Below are 23,468 nucleotides of genomic sequence, written 5' to 3'. Positions count from 1 at the left end.
TTTTTCGGCGCCGAAGCGTGTTTATCGGTACCGGGAGTAGGCTGGCTCGAGCCCGAGCCGCCGGAAGGCTTGCTTGGCTTCTTCACCGGGCCCGAAGGTGGGGTGTTGGAAGCAGTGTCCTTGGTCTTGCCTAGGCCCGGAGGCGAGGGCGTGACCAGAGCCTTTTTCGGTGCCAGCAGGGGTGTGGGGGGGGGATCACTACTCACGACCCTCTGCGCCGGGGTGATGTCTTCCACATCTGAGTCATCGGCCTCGGAAGCGCTGACGAGGCCCTCTTCGGTGTACTGCTCTGGAGCATCGATGCCTTCTCCGAAGATGTCGTCCGGAATCGTCGTCGAGGAGTGCGCCATAGTTATTCTGGCTCTTCGGTCCCGAATAGTCTTTTTGGACCGGCAGGACTTACAGTCTCGAGCCTCGTGTTCAGGGGAGAGGCAGAGATTGCATACCTCGTGGAGATCGGTGTGGGGGAATTTGGACCCACATCGAGGGCACTTTTTAAATGGAGTTTCTTTCCATTAGCCAGGACCGAAGCTTGGAGAGGCCCGAAGGCTGCCGTCGACGACTGGAACTGAAGGTCCGTGCCGATGAGAAGGCGCGTCGAGTGGGGGAGATCGCGATCGAAACAATACCGCGGTTTAAGGTGAGGATTGCGCGTCGACCGTCGAACTGGAAGCTGTTCGGAACCGGAGCGCGAAGATCACATCCGAGCCCGATGGCGGAATAAAACAATCTGAGGATGGAGCCGAAGCCCATGCGCAATACGATCCAAAGGAGGAGTCACCGACCTCGTGACTTCCAAAGGCTTTCCAAGAGGAAAAACAAACTGCAAACATCCGGGCCCAACACCAGATGGTGATCTATGCACAAGTGTGTAATCTGCAGCTCATATGCCTCGAACTCAACTTTCTGTTCTCAATCTATGTCAGCAGAACACTATGCTGAACCCTGCATGTGGAAAATTATGTATTATAGTCTTATTTGTATTTGGTTTTCCTGCTGCCCTGAGAAGCATATTCTGCTAGTATATCACAGCAGACTTTCCTTTCAAGTCAGTTTTTTAATCCTGTGAAAAATGCTAACTGCTAGGACACTGCACAATTCTCCTCTTAAAGTGTAGATTCAGATAACACTTGTACCTCTACTTGAGGTCATATATGTGACATTAAAAACACAGTCCTAAAGTTACACATGTGGCTGTACAGACCATCATTATCAGATGTTATGTGAATACAGGTATTGTACACGATTACATCTCCATCAGGTATGGCGGGAGCCTCATTACACTCGCCTTCTGATTAAAACATAATTCTTTTTTATCTTACTGGCCCTTGACCTTTCTTATCACTTAATCAAATAATTTATTAGTGCTAAAGAACAACTTATTTACCTTGAGTGAAGCTCCTTCTAGTTGATACTCTGTCTAACCACAAATTCCTCACTTATAGTATAGCCCCCAGGCACTAGACTGGATGTGGAGAATTTTTCAGCAGTGCTTCCGACGCCAGTAGCCACCATTGTGCAGCTCCATGATGGTTCTGAAGTGCACCATAAATGACAGAGCAATCCACCCCTGCTCACTGGTGTCAGTTTCTTTCAGCAAGCTCAGATTTGGACCTGGTTTCGGCCACAAAGCCATCTAGGCATCCGTAAGGATGCTATTAAAAGGGAATGGATTGGATTGGATAATCTCTTGGAACCTTGGTCTTAGTATGCCTTTGTTTGAGTCTCAATGGAGGGGGGCTGCTCTCCAAATGACCACCACAAATGAGGTGCCATTCCCACTGGCATTTTGTAAGCCAGAGTATAGGGCATCATCAGTACAGTGATGGAGGAGAAGCCTATCCCCTGCCCAGTCATCATCAGTATCAAGGGATGGTCCCTGTTTTGCGTCAGGGGCAGAGCCAAAAAGAAAAGTAAGCCTCTACATAAAGTGATGTCACAGTAGAGGCATCATAGCGAGCAGTCAGTTGAGCTTGGGTCTGTGTTGTCGGCACCAGGGCAGTGATTGGAGCAAGGGGAGCCAGAAACTGTACTGCTGTGAGGGAAACCAGTGTGGGCTACAGGGCCGGCATGGAAGCTTGCACTGGCATCAGTACCAGCCATGAATTGGCTCCTAAGGGTGGCAGATGGCATAAGTGGCAGACCTGCTGGTGGTAACCAGACTAGAGGCCCCTGTGGCTCTGGGACTTCTACTTACCCAAAGATGTTGAGTGGGAGTTGGAGTAGTCGCTGGACCATCGTCTGGACTGGGCATGCAGCTGCTACTAGGTATGGGGTCTGCGCAATGTCTGCAACTATTTCTTATGCTCAGCGATGTACAGCTTTGACTTCTTTTCTAGGATCGCCTTCGGGTGGATGAGGGCACATTGGTCATACAACTTGGAGTAGGGACTGGAAGACAGGCACCAAAGACACCTTGAGGAGATCTGTGACTGACATCTGCTTGGTCATTCTAGGATTCGATCTAATCTTAATTCAACTGCCTGGCGTCCAGGGGCGCTGCCTAAATATAATAAGGGTTCAACTGTGATCCCTGGTGAAAACATTTAACCCGTTACTGACAGTCGTTCTGTTCTGGCTGTGCTAGTGATAAGACATTTGTCTCAACAATGACAGAGTTATCAGCATCAAATCCTTATACAGCAAGGTAGCAAAAGCACTCATCTGATTGTTGTATATGTGGTTGACAAACCATCAATCCACCAAGTCATCTTGCAGGAAAAGAGACATTTGCAGGCGTGCACATGTTCAAGCAATAAAACGGTCTAAACAAGCGGTGATGCAATGTCTGAAACAACACAACTGCAGGTCTATTTCCTTTAACAGACATCAGTCATTAGCCTTCTTTGATATTTTTCGTGCATTTTGTTTTGCAAGGTTTTCACCTAAATTGAATGCACATAAAATAACTTTTAAGATTGGACAGTGCCGTTTCCATGAGCACCTGTGTGAAAGACAGGGTGAGGCATTTGATGCAAATAGGACTCTCACCCTGAATACTTGTCTTTTTCACAAAAGCAACTCACCTAGAAGACAACGGCTGGAGATGGGCACCTTGTCTGGAAGCCACAGAAGGGCACCTGAAAGTCAGGGTGTGGTAGAAAGACAGCCGGTCTTCCTGTAAGGTTCAATTAGAGAACTGAGAATGGGAAAGCACTGGGGCCCTTAGTAAATGACTGGCTTACACCTAGCCCGGGAAAAGAAGAATTTGACTCAATAAGTGTGTCCCATTCACTGAATTAGTCCCTTTACATTTTAGAACAGTGATATGTAATAATTTTCTGATGTAGACTAAAAACATTTATAGCTTTTACTGCACGGAAGAGAGAATTCAAAACTTCTTAAACGATGTTACATTTCATTCTTGCACATTTACAGACATCACAAAGGTAGCGCCAATTTTCTGAGCTTTATCATGGTTCAATTTCATCCAATAGTCATTGGAGAACTCCGGTTTGACCTACGACACCATTTTTACTGAGTTCCCTGTTAATGGCACAGCTCTATGGCCCAGTATTAAAGCACTGAAGATGCACTGGTTAGACCTCAGATAAATTGCACAGGGAGTTTTGTCACGCTCCACCACAATTCAGCTGCTGTCAGTCACTGCCAAGCTGTTGTAGCATCTTGAAGAAAAGAATGTCTGGGATGATCTGCATCACCAGAAAAAAATGATATTGAAAAAATTTCAAATCAGCAAATAACATTAGGTTTTACATTACATCTAAGGCCACGCGTCTGTTGACTAAGCAATGAGTTGGTTTCCTACACAGAAAATAATGAGTGCCCAGATTTGGTCTGTATTCAATGCGACCACAATTAAAATGGTGTCAAATCAAAGGCTACTGTATGAGGTCGGTCTATGATTTATAAAGGGTCAGGGATTACAGACACACCCTAAAGTGTGTGAACCCTTGGCTAGACTGTTTCAACAACATGTTCAAAAGGGATCCACATTGTACCACCAGATGGAAGGTTAAGACAGAGTATTCATATTAAAGCAGATTCATGTTGCAAAACATGCAATATTTGAGCACTGCAGGACTGCAGGCTGATAAGGTGGCCCAGAATAACTGGTCCACTAAACTGGCACGATTCAACTAATCTGCTGGGATATCTTCCACACCCAAGTCCCTTGTGAATTAGTGCATCACAACAGGTGCAGAATAGGGCCTTCGAATGATAGCGCAGTATCCGCGAATGACAAAAACCACTGGCTCAATCCACAGTGTATTTGGGACTATTGGAGTCCAGCCTTCAGGGTAATATTTACTGCAATCCACAGGTTCAGTGACATTTCTTGTCTCTCTTTAAGCAAGGTCTCAAAGACCTGGAACTCCCCGTCAGCAGTACATAAAAATGCCTCTGGTGCTCAGAGCTTTCCAACCCTCTTTAAGTCTCTCTTCTTTCACTTACACTTTCCCTAACTTTAACTGTCCTCAAGATTGTATTTTGTGATGTTCATTTATTGCTACATTAATCATCTATAATGAGCATCAAATAGATTCTTAGATGTGGTGGGGCAGACTATCTCATGATAATAATTAACATTTAAAACTGCTGGTTAACGAACTGTTTCCAATTTTGCATTGAAATGAAGCATATCGTATTGAATGCACGCCTATTCGTACTTACAAAGCAGTCGCCTTTGTGCCTAACGGTTCATTTATTAATGCCATCAGTCTAGTTCGGATGAGTGCTTTGACAGTGCCCCTTCTTCTGTATTAATTACCCAAATAGAAGGTGGGTATCCTTACTTTAGCAACTTTTGCATAAGGAAACAGTTGGAAATGTGCTTATAATAGTATAACCACTAAAGTTCATCTTTAAAAATCGTATTATTTTAAACCTGGCCTGACAAATATACAAAACTTAAACATCCACCCACACACACTCACACCCACATCCTTGAACGTAGTGGTACATTTATAGTGGACTCGTCCAATTTCTTACATCCCTTTTTGCATCCAGTACTGTTTCAATTTCACTTTTCTTCTTCCTGTCTTTAAAGTTGTCTCTCCTTCTACTTGGCGCCATCAGTCAATTTAACTCGGGGTGCCTTGAACAGAGACGAGTGCAAAAGTCGGCCAAGATCAAGCTTCTAAGCATTTCCAGGAAGTCACCTACCCATGATGAGATTCAGCCAACCAGCAATTTGAGATCCATTTTGGTCCATGTAGATATAATACAGAGTCTACGACTCAGCTGCTACAAGGAACTTCTATACAGAGACAGCTCCAACAGCAGACAGTCCATTTAGTAACAAATCTTCCAATTGGGAGCCAGGAGGGCAAGGTCCTAAAATGGAAAAGGAGACCATATTCCCCTACATGTCCCATGGAAATGAGGCTTCTCACAGCCAAACATTAAATAGCATCCTCTTGCTCTCCTAGAAACTGGTGAATGGCTTCAAAAGCTGGACGATCTTTGATATCGCGGCTCCAGCACTTCAACATTAGCTCAAATACAGGGGTGGGGCAGAGAGGCGGCTGCGATAGGTGTATCTGCAAGGAAAGCAAAGGCAAGGTTTCAATTCAAAAGCTAATGAAAGGCAGCTATGTCATCTGTGAATAACATGATCTCATGATTGGCCTAATCTGACTTTTCGGTGTACATCTGTTGAGATGTGCTGATCTTCATGCTCTGTGGTCAGAGGGGTGCTGCAGAAGGATACTAAAATGGGTAGGTCAAAGAAACTGAGGGCAGTGAATGTTACTTCTATAACTTTAGGGCATCATTCTGACTACAAGGGACTGGGGGACCCCAGGCTATAACCACATTGCCAAGTTTTATGGCAACAATTGTTTCACAAGATGATCACAGCGCTCATACAAGACACATCAAGCTATTCAACAATCATCCTCTAAATTCACTGATAATGCAAACCAATGCTGGGTTATTTCTGATGCAAATCGTAGGTTGGTGCTTTGCTGGTCACATCTGTCACATCTCACACCTAATATACCCTCAGGCTGAAGAGTATAATTGTCTGGCTTCAAAGGCAAGCTGATACAAAGGATTCAGGATTGGATGGAATCTTATTAAAACCTATAAAGGCCACATAACCCTGTGCCCTGTGGAAAGAAACTGACATCACCATGGTGTTTTGAAATGGGGGTCCTTTCTCTGAACGGTTAAGCTGCTCGCAAACTGAAAGGTGCAAAGAAGGAATGACAAATGGGGCGTAGGTTGTAGAGATTTTCTTTGATCTCTGATTGGAGCAACTAGGCCAGCCTTGGGAATGGTTTGAGGGGAGAAAGGGGTGCAGTGCAATATGTTGAAGGGAACCAAACTACTGCTATATTTCTTTTCCATAATTAAAGGGGACCTGAAATAGCATCAGCCAAAAGATGCTCCAACGGCTCTAGGAACTACGCTGGGTCTGGTGACTTAGCAAATTAATGCATACACTCCAGAAACCTATGCTTTACCTCTTGGCCGAAGGTATGGGCATTTTTCCAGCCTGCGCTGATGAATCTTCGCTCTTGTGTTTGGGGGGTGAAAGAGTCTCAGTGGACCAAAAACCAAGTTGTAACCGAACATTTTGGTGTGGATGAGAACTGCATTTGTGGACAGCCTCGGTCCAATCTTCGATCAGATAACTCAGCAAGTTGTACCCAATCACACTACATCAGCTAATCACACTACAGCTGCAAGAGGGTGCTAGGTACCATTCTACAACACCCCTTACAAAAGGGCAGATTTTTGACTTATCATTGTTTTCTCTGAAATATTTATAGTTTTTTCAATACCTCCTATTTCCTAGATCTGCTATTCTTTATAGCATGCACTCAATCTAATGTTTATTCTGAGTCTAAGGTCTCCATGGCAGGGCTTCTAGACTATCAAGATGATAGTGCAGGAGCTGCCATGCTCTGTCCAGTAAAATCATCTTGCTGTGGGGCTGCATACAACCCAGCTAGAGTATTCCATTTTAAAAATGATGAGTGCATTTTTAAAAAAATGTGAAATATATTTTAATCATGATATTAGGTATTATTATTATTGTTGTTATTATTACTACTACTACTACAAGTACTCTGCAGATCCTTTGCAGGAGGGAAGGAATATCTGAAGAATCTACTTAAGGCCTCTCTGGTCTTCTGAATCACATTCCTAATGTGGGAAATGCCCTACTGCCAGTTACAGATTCTGGCATGCTCTTGGCTCATCCTTATTGGTAACCCTTCCTCGAACACCAGGAAAACGTCAAAGGAAAACCCAAGAAGCTGCACCCTGTCATGTGTTTCCTACCAAGGAGTTGGCTGGCTCAAGACTTTTATTTCAGTTGCTCTTCTAAAAGGTGTTTATCAAATTAATTCTGCATGAAAATATGCAAATTTAATCATCTCTGCAACAACATGTTCCAGACTTTGTATGAGCCACACTGGATTATCAAAAGCGTCGATTATACGGTCCTTTACTTCTCCTGGCAATAAAGTGCAGATGCACGGAGGCAGAAAGTAAAGCTCATGGGTTTCTGCAAAGAATTTACATCATGCTAGTGAAATAAAATAGCTGCTTAATCCTCTGCCAACAGAAACACTCCGAAGCATATAAGTAGAGCGCTAAGGACAACTAGTGCGCCTGTGCACTTGACACAACCACATTTCCATAACAGAACACTTATGAAAACTGTAAAACTGCACATTAGACAATTGATGGAATTGCCTTGACATTTCCTTGATGGGTCACTGTCAATAGAGGCCATTAAAATGTAATAAGACCATGCACCACTATCATTGTTTATAAAAACTGAAGAAAAACCTACACACACCCATGGAAAGGTCATAGAAGACATCAACAGAGAACCCAGAGTCTGCCTTTTAGAAGACAGTCTTAAGGTCAGTAGAGGTGAGCGTAGAGATGTTTTACCTGCCGTCCTTGGTTCCGAAAGAACTCGCCTGTGTTCTCAATGACCTGCTCATCTGATAGAAGACTGTAGGGTTGCTCCTTACAAAGTGTAAACATCTCCCACAGTGTAACTCCAAATGCCCAGACATCACTAGCTGTAGTGAACTTTCCCTGAAAAGAAAAAGATATATTCACCTAAGTATATAACCTCATCTCATTGTCAAAGTCTCTAAAGAAGAAACGATTCTAGCATCTTGTGCCATCCCTAGCATGTGATTTCCCACCACAAAAACCTGAATTCTTGCTATTAGTCACATGGGTCTCAACCATTTTCTTCACATTGCACTGTACCGGTGACTAAACCTGACACCGTGATGCTGGGTATTCTAGCACCGTCCATATTCTTACAACTACTGGTAACTCCAGTTCCCATAACCTAAATCCAATTAATAACTTTACCTCCAAGGAAGTACTGCCTATGACCAAAAAACTCAGGTTGGACTACACCTTCTGTATTGCATAGTGAGCCTAGCATCCTCGGGTTGGACTATGTTCCTTTTTGTCAGTGTAGACCTTTTCTTTTATGCTGGGGTATTGGGACACTTATTGGGTTGGTCTGACACTTCTCTACAATAATAGTAGTGTTTATGTATACATTATTTCAATAATTCAACACAATATCCAGTTAAACAACTCATAACGCATAAATATGTTAGATAATTCCAAAAAGGTAAATAGATAGTTCTCTACAGTCACAGCAGTATGTAACAGTTCTGGTATTATACCAGTTTGCTACCATTGCAGTTGACCACCGTACCAGTGGGCCACTGCTATCACAAGTGAGACATCCTCCTCCCACCCCAGTTTAACTCAGTGTATCAAAGGCCAGACCAATGTCAGAACGTACTAAACTCAGCAGATTACCTCAACCCAGCAAAACTGCTGGGGTTGACCGACTAACTCCCAAAAGCATTCTAGGAAATGTATTAGTGGCTACAGACAACTGACTTATAACTCTGACATTGCATACAATATCAGGCTTTATAAAGAGCAGCCACATGAACAAACATCTGGAGAAACTGGAATTGCATGGCAGCATATATCTTCTTGCAATTTAACTGTCAGAAGAGTGTTTACTTGACAGGTAATATCGTTGATGCAACAAATAGGAATTCCTCGTTATTGCACATATCACACTCACAAATCAGTGTGTCAATATTAGTCTATCGTCAGATCAATAACTTATTTAAACCTTCCACCAGAAAGTCATTCTTGGAGTAGAGATATATTCCAACAACCAGCAGACAAAATCCTATAAAACGTTTGAATTATTTGCTTTTTTGAACAATTAATACATTACTGTACAGATACCTATTTACCTGCCTGCTCCAATGTCCAGAGAAAGGAGCTGTGACAAGCCACCCTGCTGAAATGGCAAGCGCCCAGTTCCAAACACAAATCTTTCAATGGGAGCCATTGAGGGGCACTGAAAGCGCCATTAGGAGACAAGAAAAATAACAACAAAATAGAACTTGCAAACCCAGCTAAATATTCATTACTGCACTGAAGGAACACAATAAATTATTTACAGAAGAGACAAAAAGCAGCGGATAGCCATGGAACAAGAGAGTTTCAGAGGTGTACCAAAACTTCTGTCCTGCTGGAAAGTGTATTAGTCATTTAACAAATAGAGGCCACTGCTCACTGTAGGTAAAATATATTATTAAAGATGCATAACGTGTGACTACATTATTGGCCAGTTACACTATGCTGGTAGTCCAGCAAGATGCACTCTTATTTGGAAATAGAACTCCAGGTGAGCAGCTGGTACAGTCAGCCATATAGAATTTTTACTAGGGTTGATTCTCGTCTCATTCTAACGTGGAATGATTTGAGGTAAGAGTAAAGTAACCTAACTCCACCAGGGTGTATATCTCTTCACATGACCACTCAAAGTACAGCAGCATTTCACCAGAGGCAGTTACAGAGGCACTCTGCTTCTGAACTATTCCAATCTATGAACTATCTCCTCTAAGCCTTAAAACTTCATCGAGTAGCTGGGTACTGGCACCATGAGCTGAAGACAAAATGCTATGGTATGGGTGGACCTTTGGCCTTTTACAGGTTCCTAACTGCATCCCAATTTCGTTTATTTCTTGCTGCAAAGGTGACCTCAAAGACTTACCCATATGTCACACAAACTGCTAACCAATCAGCCTATTAACAGCAAGGGGCAGGAAAAGAAATGTGTGTCACACCACGATGAAGGAAAGAATGGGCAATATGGAATCTCCATATTGGGAAATGTTGCACCTATTTCAGCAGAGGACACCCTACTAGCCAATGAAACAAGAACACGGCATAGCATTTCAAAGCAGAGTCCAAAATCCAGACTTTGCTGTGCCTTCCAAATGATTTGCTCGAAGCCTAAGACCATGCTTGCATATTTCATTCAGAAAGAAACAAAGGGTATCACCATCATGCAGAGCAAACATACCCTGCTTCGGCCTGTGTTGACCCTCTTTTCATTCTTTTTGAAAGTGAAGGAATCTACGACTTGGCTTTGATACCTAACCCACCCATGTACCATCAACTGGCAGTAGGAATGTCCAGTTTGGATAAAGGGGGTGAGTGTGACCCGAGAATAAATGTGGAGAAAAGGATAGGTAGTAAATGAGCAGATGCACAATCTTAGATTTAGCATGTGTAAACATTCAAGGCCAAGCCCAGGGGGGGGGTGCTAGGTGGCGCACGACCGTGATGGTCGCACACCAGTGAGGCTCCAACTACTTGGCTGCATGATCCTCTACTAATCCTGCTTATCGCCTGCTGTTTTAACTCTGCATGCCCATAAGCCGTTCTTGTAAATCCCCCCTGCCTCCGGTGCGCTTTTTGACGACTGGCACCTCTCGCTGCTGCCTCCCGAGGAGCTTGAAGATATGAGCGGGGTAGGCGTGGGGGACAGCACGGCACCCTGCCCGGCTGCGGAGGGCACTCGAGGCCCGGGGTGCCCACGTGGTGACAGGCCCCGGCGGCTAGCGCGCAGGACGGCGGGAGTGGCCGCTGCCCTGCTGGGACTCCCTGCCCCCCTCGATTGCCTGCTACAGAGGTGAGCCCCCCGTGGGGGTGAGCGTTCGAAATATGGGGAATGTGGCGTGCTTTTGACACACACTTTGGCGGTATTGAAGGAGCGCAGACACCGCAAGAACTGTGACCCCCTGCTCCTGCACTGGCAAGGTGCTGCATTACAATGCCGCCCCCGGTTCAGCTAATGCGAAGAACTGGGTTGCGGCCTGGCCGTGGTTAGCGGTAGCTGGTGCTGCTGCTGGAGTGGCGGATTGTTGACACGGCCCTACCCGGTATACACTCACGCACAACATCTTGCGTCCTGCCTCGCTGCGGCTCTGGAGGTGAGGCGCCATCTTTTTATTCCCACTGTGCGGGGCTTGGGTGCCGCTGGACTGCTGTTGTGTAATTCAGACCGGCACACGCTTGCAACATCTGGCTATTGTGAAGAGGCCCTATGCTGAGCCCGATGCAAGGGTAGACTGTAGTGTTTGGGCCGTTGTTTGCCTGAGGCTTGCGGCAACTCACCCCCACACATTCCGGGCTGCAGATTGTTGCACATTTGGCTGCTGTGACCCCCTGATTGGGAAGGCCTGCGACTGGCTGAATGGTGAGGGGCTGGTTTTGGTCCTTGTCCGGAGGAGATACCTAGTTTGCGTGATGTGGGCCCCCCATCCTCGTGCTGGCTGTGCTCCTCCTATGTATTGAAAGAGGATTATCTGGTGGCCGACAGCATACACCTGGCTCATGCCATAGATTCCGACATAGACTCCGCCATTGCCGACAGGTAGAAGCCTTGCAGGTTGTCCTTTGCTGTGCCCCCCCCCCCCGGGGGCACTGAGGACTGCAACCCCAAGCAGTTCTGCACGGCCAGACGACGCGCCCTGGGGAGAGTGCTGTAATTACTGGGGATACCCCTTACGACACGCTTCTCTTTGGCTGCAACGGGGAAACCGGATAGCCGTCAACCCAAGCTGATGTTTGAGTCCAAGAGAGCAGCCACATGCTCGACCTTGGAGGAAGTGATACAGTCAGCTGGGGAGTCATTACAGACGCAGCCCTCCGCACCTGAGGATGAGGTTAAGATGCTGCTCCTTGCCATGCAACATAGTCTGACTGATCTCTCGGGGAAGATGGATACCATGAATAGCCGCTTGGACTTTTTGGTTCAGAAGGTGGACAAGCACGACGGGCAGATGAAGAAGGCAGAGCGGCGTGTATCGGATAACGAGGACACCACTTTGCAGCTGCAACTTCAGGTGTCGCAGATGGATGAACTGCTCGAGATCATCGCAGCTAAGAACGAGGACCTTGAGGCTCACAGTCGCCGGAACAACATCTGAGTTGTAGGTGTCCCAGAAAGCACCAACACGGGCCGCATGGAGGAGTATGCTGAACGTCTGTTGAGGGGAGCCTGTGACGAGGATCCTTTCTCAGCGCAACTTATAGTGGAGCAGGCACATCGATCACTGGGGCCCTGTCCCCCTCCTGGCGGAATCCCCCGGCCCTGTGTGGCACGTCTCCTTAATTATCGTGACCGGGACGCCACGCTGAAGATGGCCCGTGAACACAAGATGCTATGATATGAAGGTGTGAAATTTACCATCTTCCCCGACTTCACTGTCACAGTGCAGGAAGCGCGTCAAAACATTCCTTGGAGTCAAGCAAAAACTTCTCAAAGCGCAGATCAAATATGCTCTCCTGTACCCAGCGCGGCTGCGAGTCTCCTATCAAGGGAAACATTCCATCTTCACCAACCCCCATCAAGTGGAAGAGTTCCTTAAATCCATTCAGCGCCGCTCCTCCACGGACCACGTTTCTCGATCGCCCTCTCCTCACACTGCCTGAATTACATACATGACTGCGACATCGGCAGATACCCTCTTTTGTATAAGACAAACTCATGGAAACATGCTGATATGCTGGGATGTACGACAGTTGTGAACTCAGAGACAACGCCTTAAGTAGAGGATACTTCACTGCATCCTGAGGAGCCACGCTAGCAGCTACGCCTCATGGACAGATAAGTGTAAAACTGGCATACAGACTATGCATATTGGGGTGGGAGCACACGTATGGGACAGGTGGTTTGACAATGGACTAAGCCAGGCTCCCTGCCTTTCTCACCTCAGTCCCTTTTGGGGGCACTGAGACACTGACCCGGAAGGGAAGGCTTTGTGGCGCACCAGCGATACCCCCCGCAATGGGCCATGCCCCCTGTTTACTGTTTTTGTTCTCAGCAGTGCAATATGAGGATACTTTGATCTGAACTACGCAGCTATGGTTGTCTTGGGTTTTGAGGGAGAGTAAATTTCCAGCACATTTGGGGTGCTGTTGTGGGAGGGAGTGGGACTGGGATTGTTGTTTTTTGCTGAATCAAATGTTTTTTTCACCGGCAGCTACTCATTCAGCACACTTTGCGGTGCATATACACAGAAATCTCAGTGTTGGCGTCTTTAGCTACATATCACCTCCGCGCTAATGTCCTCGTCTCCTGACACACTTCACATAAAGCTTCTCACGTGGAATGTCAGAGGCCTCAGGGACCCCCGCAAATGTTGTCTAATCCTCGCCTACCTTGATAGACATCAGATACACATAGCCGTGTTTCAAGAGACACACGCAGATCCACATAGATTGCCCTGCTTTGGGGGTAGATGGGCGTCAGATCGTGTCTTTTCATCTTACTCAACGTATTCACAGGGCACCGTGATTCTGGTTAAGAAAGGCACGCCCTTCCTCCTGGGGGGCTCCCTCAGTGATCCGGCAGCCCGGCACTGCCTGTTATGAGGCACGCTAGGCACGCAGTCGGTCACACTCATCTCCTGCTATGGGCCAAACTCTGATGAACCGGATTACTTCACTGCACTATGGGGACAAATTCTCAAGGTGGGTTCTACTCATGTCATTTGGGGGGGGATTTCAACACTGCGTTGTGTCCATCACTTGACCGATCACACCCCCAGCCGCATCATTATACCAAAACTTATGAGACACTTTCACAACTGCTTCCTGAAAATGGACACATTGATGCATGGCGCCATGTCCCGTAGGGGTAGAGGGTATATACTACACCAAAGCACATGCCTCCTGGTCCCGCCTTGACTATTGGATAGTTTCCCGAGGAGTTGCACCGTGGATAGTTTCCGTGAGGCACATGGCCAGAACCCTTTCAGACAATGCCCCCGTCAGCATGACGATTGCGCCCCCCAACTCAATCCCTACACCGCGTTGCTGGCGGCTCGTTCCTGAAGCACTGCTCGATGCTATCTTTCAGACGGAACTAGGGGAAGAGATCGCTAGCTTTTTTAGTCGGAACTGAGGCTCGGTTGAGCATATGAGTACGCTCTGGGAGGCTTTTAAAGTCACTGTGTGGGGTTTTTGAATGGCAAAAAGCTTTGGAATCCTTCGGGACATCCGGCGCAGCGTGCATCGTCTTGAAGGCAAACTAAAACAACTGGAAGCAGACATGTGGCGGGGGCATCGGGACCTCAGAGAGCCACACTTTGAGAAAAGCTCACTGAATACACTGAAACGGCTGAACGGGAAGTCCGGTTTCATGGCAAACGCTACACTGCTCACCGTTATGGGGAGGGAGAGCGGCCCGGAAGGAATCTGGCGATGGATATCCGGCAGTCTCGCTTTTCTAATTACATTATGGACATAATCGATTCCTCAGGGGAGCAACACAGGGATAGTCAGGATATCCTACATACATTTACTGCCTTTTACAGAGAACTCTATTGCACGCGCAGACTTGTGCCACCAGATTTCACCCCCTTTCTCGAAGATATCGCCCTAGGATGGCTAGGTGACCATCAACGGGAGTTTCTGACCGCGCCGTTTTAGGACGACAAGTTCTGGGAGGCAATTATGCAAATGAAATCAGGGAAAGCCCCGGGCTCCGATGGGCTTCCTATCGACTTCTACAAGTCCTATATAGATCAGTTGATCCGGGTGCTGAAGGAGGTGTATCTGGAGGCTCAGGAATCGCAAATCCTCCCAGGATCTATGCGAGAGGCAATTATCATCTCGCTCCTGAAGCCTGGCAAACATGCAGATCATAGTGATTCATATAGGCCCCTCACCCTTATTAATACCGATACAAAAGTCCTAGCGAAATCCTAGCGAAATTGCCTCAGCCTCTTAATGGATAAATTAGTGTTACCAGATCAGGCGGATTTTATTCCCGGGAGAGCAACTTCCCATAATCTTCGCACCCTGTACTCCATCTTACACAATGTAGACCCAAAATTGGCACTCGTGCCAGTCTTCCTGGACACCACGAAGGCCTACGACTTTGTGGAGTGGGATTATCTCTTTACTATTCTTAACTGTATGGGACTCCCTATTGGGATTTTATCCTGGATACGCCTCCTTTACACCTCATCGACAGCGAGGGTGATGATTAACGGGCACACACCATCCTCTATCCCGCTCATTTGAGGCACCCGCCAGGGCTGCCCTCTCTCCCCCTTATTATTCGCCCTTGCGATGGAGACCCTGGCAGCGAAACTCAGACAACCTCATCAGAAAAAGGCCCTTCGGTGCTTCCTTCGTCCCATACTAATTTCTCTTTATGCGGATGACGTCACTTTGTATGTAAAAGATCTGATTTAGGGAATTCGTTAGATTCGACGGGCTGTCGGGCATACACATTAACTGGGCTAAGTCACAGTTATTCCCACTCACCCAGTCGGTGACGCCATTCCCTACGGACTTTCCCATAGAGTGGTGTACAGATGACGTGAAATACTTGGGAGTGCATGTCACTGTGGATCGTGAAGAACTGCTACGGCTCAACTATGGGCGGACATTAGAACATTTAACATGCTGTGTCACGCGGTAGATTGCCCTCCCCCTTACCATAGCGGGACTCATTTCCCTTATTAAAATGATCATCTTTCCCAAACTCTTGTATTTGTTCTTGAAAATCCCTTTTTCTCCGGGTAGACACTTCTTTACTAGGCTCCGGTCAGAGCTAATTAAACTGGTTTGGGGCAGTAAACAACCACGGTTACAATGGAAAACACTCACAAGACCCTATTCACAAGGAGGTTTTGATATTCCCAATTTTGAAATGTACTATGTGTGTGCTCAGGCGCACTTCCACATTATTGTTTCCACCCTCCCAGATACAATCCACATGTCGCAACGGAGCATTGGCTGGCGGACCCTATCCCATTAGATGGCGTTATATTGACTGCCCCCGCACCCCGCATGCAGCACCTGAATTCAGTTGACTGCATGGTCAAGGCGTGGCGACAGCTTGCCCGCTAGTGCCAGGCTCCCAAGCTCTATTCTCCGCTGCTTCCACTTACATACCACCCACAGATGCCTGTTCTCCAGGAAGGCGTGTTCACCAAGACCAAATCTAAGTTTAATATAACTTGCTGGGGTAACCTCTATTTAAATGGCAAATTTCGTTCCATGCAGCATTTATTACAGTGAACTCCGCCATCCCCCATGGATGTCTTCCTGTACATCCGACTGAGACAGGGCATCAAGGAACATACTCCCTCGTACCCGTTAGAGCCCCCAATAGATGTCCCACTGCACCATACGTTGCGAACTACCAATGCCTCCCACTTGGTATCCACACTGTGTCATAGCCTTTACACTGAAATAACATACCCTCCGAGCACTGCGTGTGATAAATGGAGTGCTAAGCTTGGGCACGACATTACTGACCAACAATGGGAGTACTGCTGTAAACAGACTGAGCTGGTTTCCTCTAGCAAGAGATTGCGCATCACGCATTACAAATTTCTCCATCGCCTCTATTTTACTCTAGTTAGATTACACAAATTTGGTCTCCGTGTCACGACCAGGTGTGACACATGCAGGGCGGAGAATGCGGATTTTCTCCACCTTGCTTGGGAATGTAGTGCAGTGAGTACATACTGGCAGCAGGTGTTTACTGCGCTAGAGCTGATGACGCTTTCGGAGATCTCACGTTCCCCACTATTGGCACTTCTTGGATATGCAGAGGAGATACTGGTGGCGCAGCACAAGTTCGTCACATTTAGTATCATTCTCGCCAGAAGGCGGGGGGCCTGTATGTGGGGCAGAGGACGAGCGCCAAAATTCAAGGAGTGGATTGGCGATATAATACTTTGGCAAGAACAAGCATCTACTTACGCTGAACTCCTTCCACTCTCGCCCCATCCTCGGGACATATGGGACCCTCTCAGAATGTACCTCTTAGAACACCCTGTGGAACCCACTGTAAGTCCAGCCTCGCAGACTTGATAATGTAGTGTACACCCTGTTTACCTGTGGGAGGTGGGCGATGGATTCTGCTGTGACTGTACTGATGCCGGATGTCTTATATCTTCGCTATGCCTATTTGTGCGATTTGGGACTGTTGGGCGGGAGGAGAATGTTATGGATGTCTCAGAAATTCAGATTATTTCCCTGTGCAACTATTGATGTTCCCAAAAGCGGACTTATTGCTATTGTTGTGTATGAACGCTGTACATTGTTTTGCAATGCCGGACCGTTATGTTTCTGCAATATTGTATTTCTGAAAATGCAATAAATAAAAATAAATATATATATATATTTTTTTTACAAGGCCAAGTTCCAACATGTTGAATTAAATTCACTGTACGGACTGTACTACTAGAGGTGCACAATCACCTAATCCACAGGTTTGAACGGAAAAGTTGGTTGCAACAATGCCATCATCTGGTTCTGCCTAATGTGCAGTCACGATGTCTGTGCTCAACACCACACGACATTGCATTTTTTTAGTTCTGCAAATGATACAGCCTTGGGAGATCAACCATTTTAATAAATGGCAATTATTTTCAAGGAGTTCGTGTTGGGAAAAGTAAAAGAAAGGGTGATGTTTGGGGTTCTACCTGGTTGATTTCTTGTTTTTGTGAGCCTGGTAGTTATGCATCAGTAACACACTGCAATTCAAGACAGCAAGGTAAAAAAAAAAACCACCCCATTAAAATATTCCAAACTCAGTGCCTCACAAATTGTACAGAACATTTAGAATGTCAAGGGGGTTTTGGATTTCAATATTTTTTTTTGTATTTCACTGCTGTGCTTCCTTTTTACTTATGTTGTCTTTTTACAATACCGCCATGTCTGAAAGTAACATGAAACGGCACCCTTGTTAGTGGGATAATGTAATGCTAAATTTGTAAACATGGATATGCTGAAATTAAAACCCAAAGGAGTCTACTGTAACGCCGTACAAAACTGTTGGATGTCATGTTTCAAAGTTGGTTTCCTGTCAACATTATCATTTGTTTATTACAGACACTCAATGAGCAGGTTATTTAAAGACACATTTTTAAAGAATATTCATGGGCTCCACTAGCCTGGCAAAAGAAGAGACAAGCAAAGGGATCTATGAAAGATGTTCAGCGGATACCATTATTAATTATGCACTCCAAGATCAGACAGGTAAAAACCTGGATCCCCAAAGCACAGAGCTGAACGCATCTCCTTTACGTCAATGTAAGAACTCACCAATAGGATGCTCTCCCAGGCCATCCAGCGGATGGGCAGCACGGCCCTACCCTGTATCCGATAGTAGTCACCACTGTACAGGTTCCGACTCATTCCAAAATCAGCAATTTTGATCGTGTAGCTGTTGCCAACCAGGCAGTTCCTCGTGGCTAGATCTCGATGTACAAAGTTCAGCGACGCTAAATACTTCATGCCAGACGCGATCTGTGTGCTCATGTGCAAGAGGTTCTGGTAGCTAAAACAAGAAAGGACCAGAGAGGATCTGCATTCAGTATTCAATCAGGTTCTGTACATGGCTTTGGCACTAGCATTATTGGATTTGACACTGTTGTGGGTATTTCATTAGAGGCAGATGGAAAAGTGCCCTTGTACTCTGGTCTTACTGTAGCACACAGAAAGCAGAAACACCATAGAGAGCCAGTGATGACCAACAGATCTCTTTTGGTATTGAGTTCCTTGGATTTGTCCATTAGCCACTACATTGCTTAAGAAAACATGTTATATCAGGCACATTTCTAGCTAGTACATATCGAACCCACATAGGTCTCTTCCCTTGATACATATAGAGTATCCATCTGTAGCTCCACTCACCTGACCGACGGGATGTTGTTAGCAGCGGTGAATTTACTCCGGATCTCCCGCTGAGACAGAAACTGATTGAGGTCTCCGTTCTCCATGTACTCGGTGATCATGCAGAGTGGGTCGTCCTGGATGCACACCCCCAGTAGCCGGATGATGTTAGGGTCTTTGAGCCGGGACATGATCTTGATTTCCTTTAGGAAATCATTCCTGAGAAGAGGGAACAATGACAAACATTGGTCAGCGCAGGTTGGATACCTTTCAGAAACGTTTTGATTCCAATCCACATAAACCTACAACTTCACTTCAGCTGAGGACAAGCAAGCCCCTCTAAACTGCTGCTTCCAACATTTTGTATTTCCACATTGCATTCCATGTTCACAATAACTTGGCATCAGCCATTGTTGCTAGAAGACCGTGTAATGCCGGAGTTACCAGTTATCGGAACCACAGGAATTACAAGTTTTGTTTTTTCATCCAGGGATTTTGGCTGCAGCAAGCAGCCAAAATATCCATATGAAACACTAGGGGAAGGCATGCTGAAATTGGAGAAGAAATAGCAAATTCTGCATGATATTCTCCAAACGCTTACAATCCCTGTGACTGATTTCCACACCTCTGGAATGACCAGAACCCCCCAGTAAATGGTAAATGCTGGGTTGGGGAAATGACAGCCATTTTTACAGGCCACTCGTAAGCACAGCCGACATGTTTTCTGCCCAGCATCTCAAGTCTCAATTTACTCTCCTAGCACAATGCAAAGTGCATATATCCCCAGGCCACAGTGTAAGACAATGTAGACTGTAGGAAAATTAAGGGTTTGCAGGCTCCATGTGACCGAAGACTACTGTTTGGTTACCAAGATTTACTCTCTGAAGGCCATATAAATACACTAGAGGCAACACAGAGACCAATTGTTAAGCACAGTTCTGCTCCATTTTCTAGTGGGTGAGTGGAAGGAAGCCGGCCAATTGCAAACTGTAACTCTTCCCAACAATACGGCTCCTTTTAAAGTTCAATACAGCTGGGATCAAAAGCGGCTTCATGAATGCAGTCAAGGACAAACGCTGCTGTTTGCATTGCTGGGAGAAGTAAAGAAAGTCTTAAAAATTCACCCCAGGCATTGAGGTACACACAACATGAAGGTACACAGTAACCCTGGGAGCATGCTGCAGGAAGAGTGTGCTTATGATGTACTTGGCATACTCTCTATCTCTGAAGAAAAACAGCCAACCATAGCGAAATGCAGGATGCTGGGCATGGATTTTCTAAAAGGCAACTTTCACCACAAACATGACCTGCTACAGACATAGACATAATGTCAAACCTTAAATAAAATCCAGTAGGCACTCTGGACAGACATTGCCACTGTGCCCAGTAAATAACATCTTCAGCTATGAGTTCTTCAGTGAGTCCTTCAGCAATTCCATGTGCTGTACTGCAGATTCCTGTATGCTCCCTCCAATGCTGCTGACACATTAACAAAAATACAGTGGGAACGCAGCAACAGAAGATGGATGATGGCAGAGATGCTGGAAGTGTCTTCGTGCTCTATTATTGAGAATGAATGGGGGAAAAGGTCCCCAGGCCACCAACCTTCAACGCTAAATAACTTTGACGCCCAATATGAGTTGCTTTATATGTACATGCTATTTTATTAACCTGCAAATAAAATATGAGAACAAGAAACGTGGCTCAGGTACAATACTTCGGCATAAACCAGTATCCATATGTGTAAACTAAGTTTTATAACCAAAAAGTGATTAAACCGAAACCTTCGACTGAACCCCCTGGTCCACAAACTCTGGAGTTAGAGCAAAATATAGAGACAAAAAACACTGGGGCACAATCTAGATACAAAATAATAGTCGTCGGGCACAACCTAAATGCAACCAATGGACTGTCGCCTTTTGGATAATATTTAGCAAAATATGTTGCATTCTTGTTGACCCCAAAAGTACCAATTCACAATAAATTAAACTGTGTTATTTGCAATCTGAGAAGAAAATTCAGCATGTTAATATTGAGAATAAAGTTGTAGCAAATTCATGTTGGGATTAAATTAGTCACTCTTACATTGAACAGAGGTGTAGCAACTGAATGGCGAGCAGTTATGGTAATGTCTGTAATTATTTTTCGTGGTAATCACATAGGAGGCAATGTTCCGTGGTGAGTGTGGTCGAAGAACAACCTACACACACAATAGGGTCAGGGGTGGGAAAGATGGACCTACGAGCTGGTGTCTGGATGGAGCAGGTTTCCAGAGCCGACACCTGAGTAATCCCCGAGAAGGTGTGGGCGTCCAACGCCGCTAGACTCAAGGAGTAACTTTTGCTCCTCATTTAGGTCACGATCAAAGGGGGCATAACTGACTCTAGAGCCACACATAATGAGTGTAGGAGGCACCCCCCACCCCCCTCTTTTGATCAGTGAGAGGGCTAATGGTACCCTACACACACCAATAAGTTCGTGCACTCACCTCACATCACCATCACCCCTGGTCTTGATGAAACGCCAAGGATCTTACTGACCACCCAAGGCGTGAAACATGTCGACCATAGCCTAGTTACCCAGACACATTACGTGTCTACTGGTAACTGCTAACTTACGGGTTTATTTACTTTACCAAGGGCACCTCTTTATTAAATAATTCTTCTATGTTTGGTAACCCTTAGGTATTTTTAACTCACACTGCACGCACTACCTTCACTTCTCATTTGGTACTTAATGCCACATACCCACTTGCACCCATCGGCAGTTCTCTAAAAGATCTCCGCTAAAGAGACCCTTCGGGGGACCCGTAGGGCATTGCACCGCCGGCCCGACGAGGAGCAACCGCCCGATGATGAAGCATGACATCCTTCGGGGTGTGTGAGGGCAACAAGAGACAATTTATGCCTTTCCCCACCACAAGTACCAAGTCCCTGACCTAACTTCTCCATCTTTCCCACCCCTGACCCTATTGTGTGTGTAGGTTGTTCTTCGACCACACTCACCACGGAACAGTGCCTCCTATGTGATTACCTCATTGACTTTTCGGAGCATAGGCACTGGACCATTAACTAGCTCCTGGTCCCCCCCCTTCTCCATTATTATTTTGTAATTATTTTTCATCACAATAAGGAACTTGTAAATTCCTAAGTGCACTAGTGGCTTTCTGTCTCCTATGTGGACTGACAAGGAAAATGTGAAAGGAGAACAACAATACTTCCATGAAAAGAGTATCTTTCAAATCCTCTCTTCCAGACACAGTTTTCATTACGCTTTACCTTACCTATAGACAAACTTTAGTTTTCGGAGAGGTGACCTTATCTGCAACATCCACGGCATCATGGCCTAGCGTGGCTCTGCAACTCAGGTACCCAGCCCGTGTTTGTGACACACACTTCAGCCGGGGAACGACTGCAAACCTAAATATGCCTTACAAAACCTAGTCCCAAATTGAAGAAGACTGTGACTGGAAATGACCAAGTGGGCAAGGGTAGGTCATAGCAGACCACCCTTGTCTGAGATTAGTATCCTAGATTGTAGCGTACTGGGGAAGAGCCAGAATGGGGGTATGTCCAGTTGGGGCTGAGTCCTGAAGCAGGACTCACAATGAAACCGTTTCATGTACCATAGTTAGCCAATGCTTGGATAGTGCCATGAAAGTGTATGAATATAAACAATCAATACTCAAGTCCCGGGCCAGGACACTGCACTCTTATTCATGCACAAAGATATAAGCTGTACTCCATTCACAATTAGTGACATTACCTGGCTGTTTTCGTGACATCTGCTCTGAGCATTTTTACTGCCACCAAGTCAGGCTGGTGGGCGAACTCGCTGTCTGCAAGCTCCAGAAATTCTTGAAGACCTTCAGCTTCACACAAGTGCACCTGGAACAAGAAGAGGGAGAGATATTAGTACAAGCAACTCACGCCAGGTCAACGTTTGGCCTACACTACACACTGCACACACTTTTCTGAAAAGTAGCTCCCCCCCCACTGCTATGATCAACATCTGACATGGGTCACGAGGGATTTAACATGCAGATGCATTCGAGCATAAGGAGTCTCTATTAAAGGCCATTCAATTGGAGCATGTGTAATTGTGCATTGATAATAACCGGGAGTGAAAGATAAGTGCAGTTAAATTGGTCTAAAAGAGGACACAGCAGCCTACACTGATGACAACTCACACTAATGACATGCCTCAGTTCCATTTATGTCATACTTGGAATGTTCTCTCAGTTTCTGTGTGGACCTCCGCAGTCTTAACCAAAATGTTGTTATGGACAACTTTCCACTACCTAATATTAATGAACTTATTTTGATGTTGTCGGGGGGGGAAGTTGTTCTCTAAAATAGACTTAAGGAGAGCCTACCATCAGGTAAAGCTGCATTCGCACTCAAAGCACTTGACTTCGTTCATTACATCAGAGGGAACCTGTCAGTTTTGGAGGCTGCCATTTGGGTTATGCTCTGCTGCTAGTGTATTCC

The 23,468-nt window shown here is 45.8% G+C and overlaps 1 protein-coding gene across 1 annotated transcript in view; it reads right to left on the bottom strand.

Moving 5' to 3' along the window:
- Window positions 1-5,004: 5,004 nt before the first annotated feature.
- LOC146868456 (discoidin domain-containing receptor 2-like) overlaps window positions 5,005-23,468 on the bottom strand; it is a 445,309-nt gene continuing 426,845 nt past the window's right edge. Inside the window, exons 15-19 of the mRNA XM_085610198.1 lie at window positions 22,744-22,865; window positions 19,000-19,197; window positions 18,409-18,643; window positions 7,876-8,025; window positions 5,005-5,504 (exon numbers count right to left, since the gene is read on the bottom strand). Of these exons, the coding sequence (XP_085466324.1) occupies window positions 5,367-5,504; window positions 7,876-8,025; window positions 18,409-18,643; window positions 19,000-19,197; window positions 22,744-22,865 (843 nt within the window). The 3' untranslated portion in view covers window positions 5,005-5,366. The remainder of the gene's footprint in view (window positions 5,505-7,875; window positions 8,026-18,408; window positions 18,644-18,999; window positions 19,198-22,743; window positions 22,866-23,468) is intronic.

Source organism: Triturus cristatus, chromosome 1_2 (genome assembly GCF_964204655.1).
Source record: "Triturus cristatus chromosome 1_2, aTriCri1.1, whole genome shotgun sequence".
Taxonomy (NCBI): Eukaryota; Metazoa; Chordata; class Amphibia; order Caudata; family Salamandridae; genus Triturus; species Triturus cristatus.
This window is presented reverse-complemented; position numbering and strand designations above follow the sequence as displayed.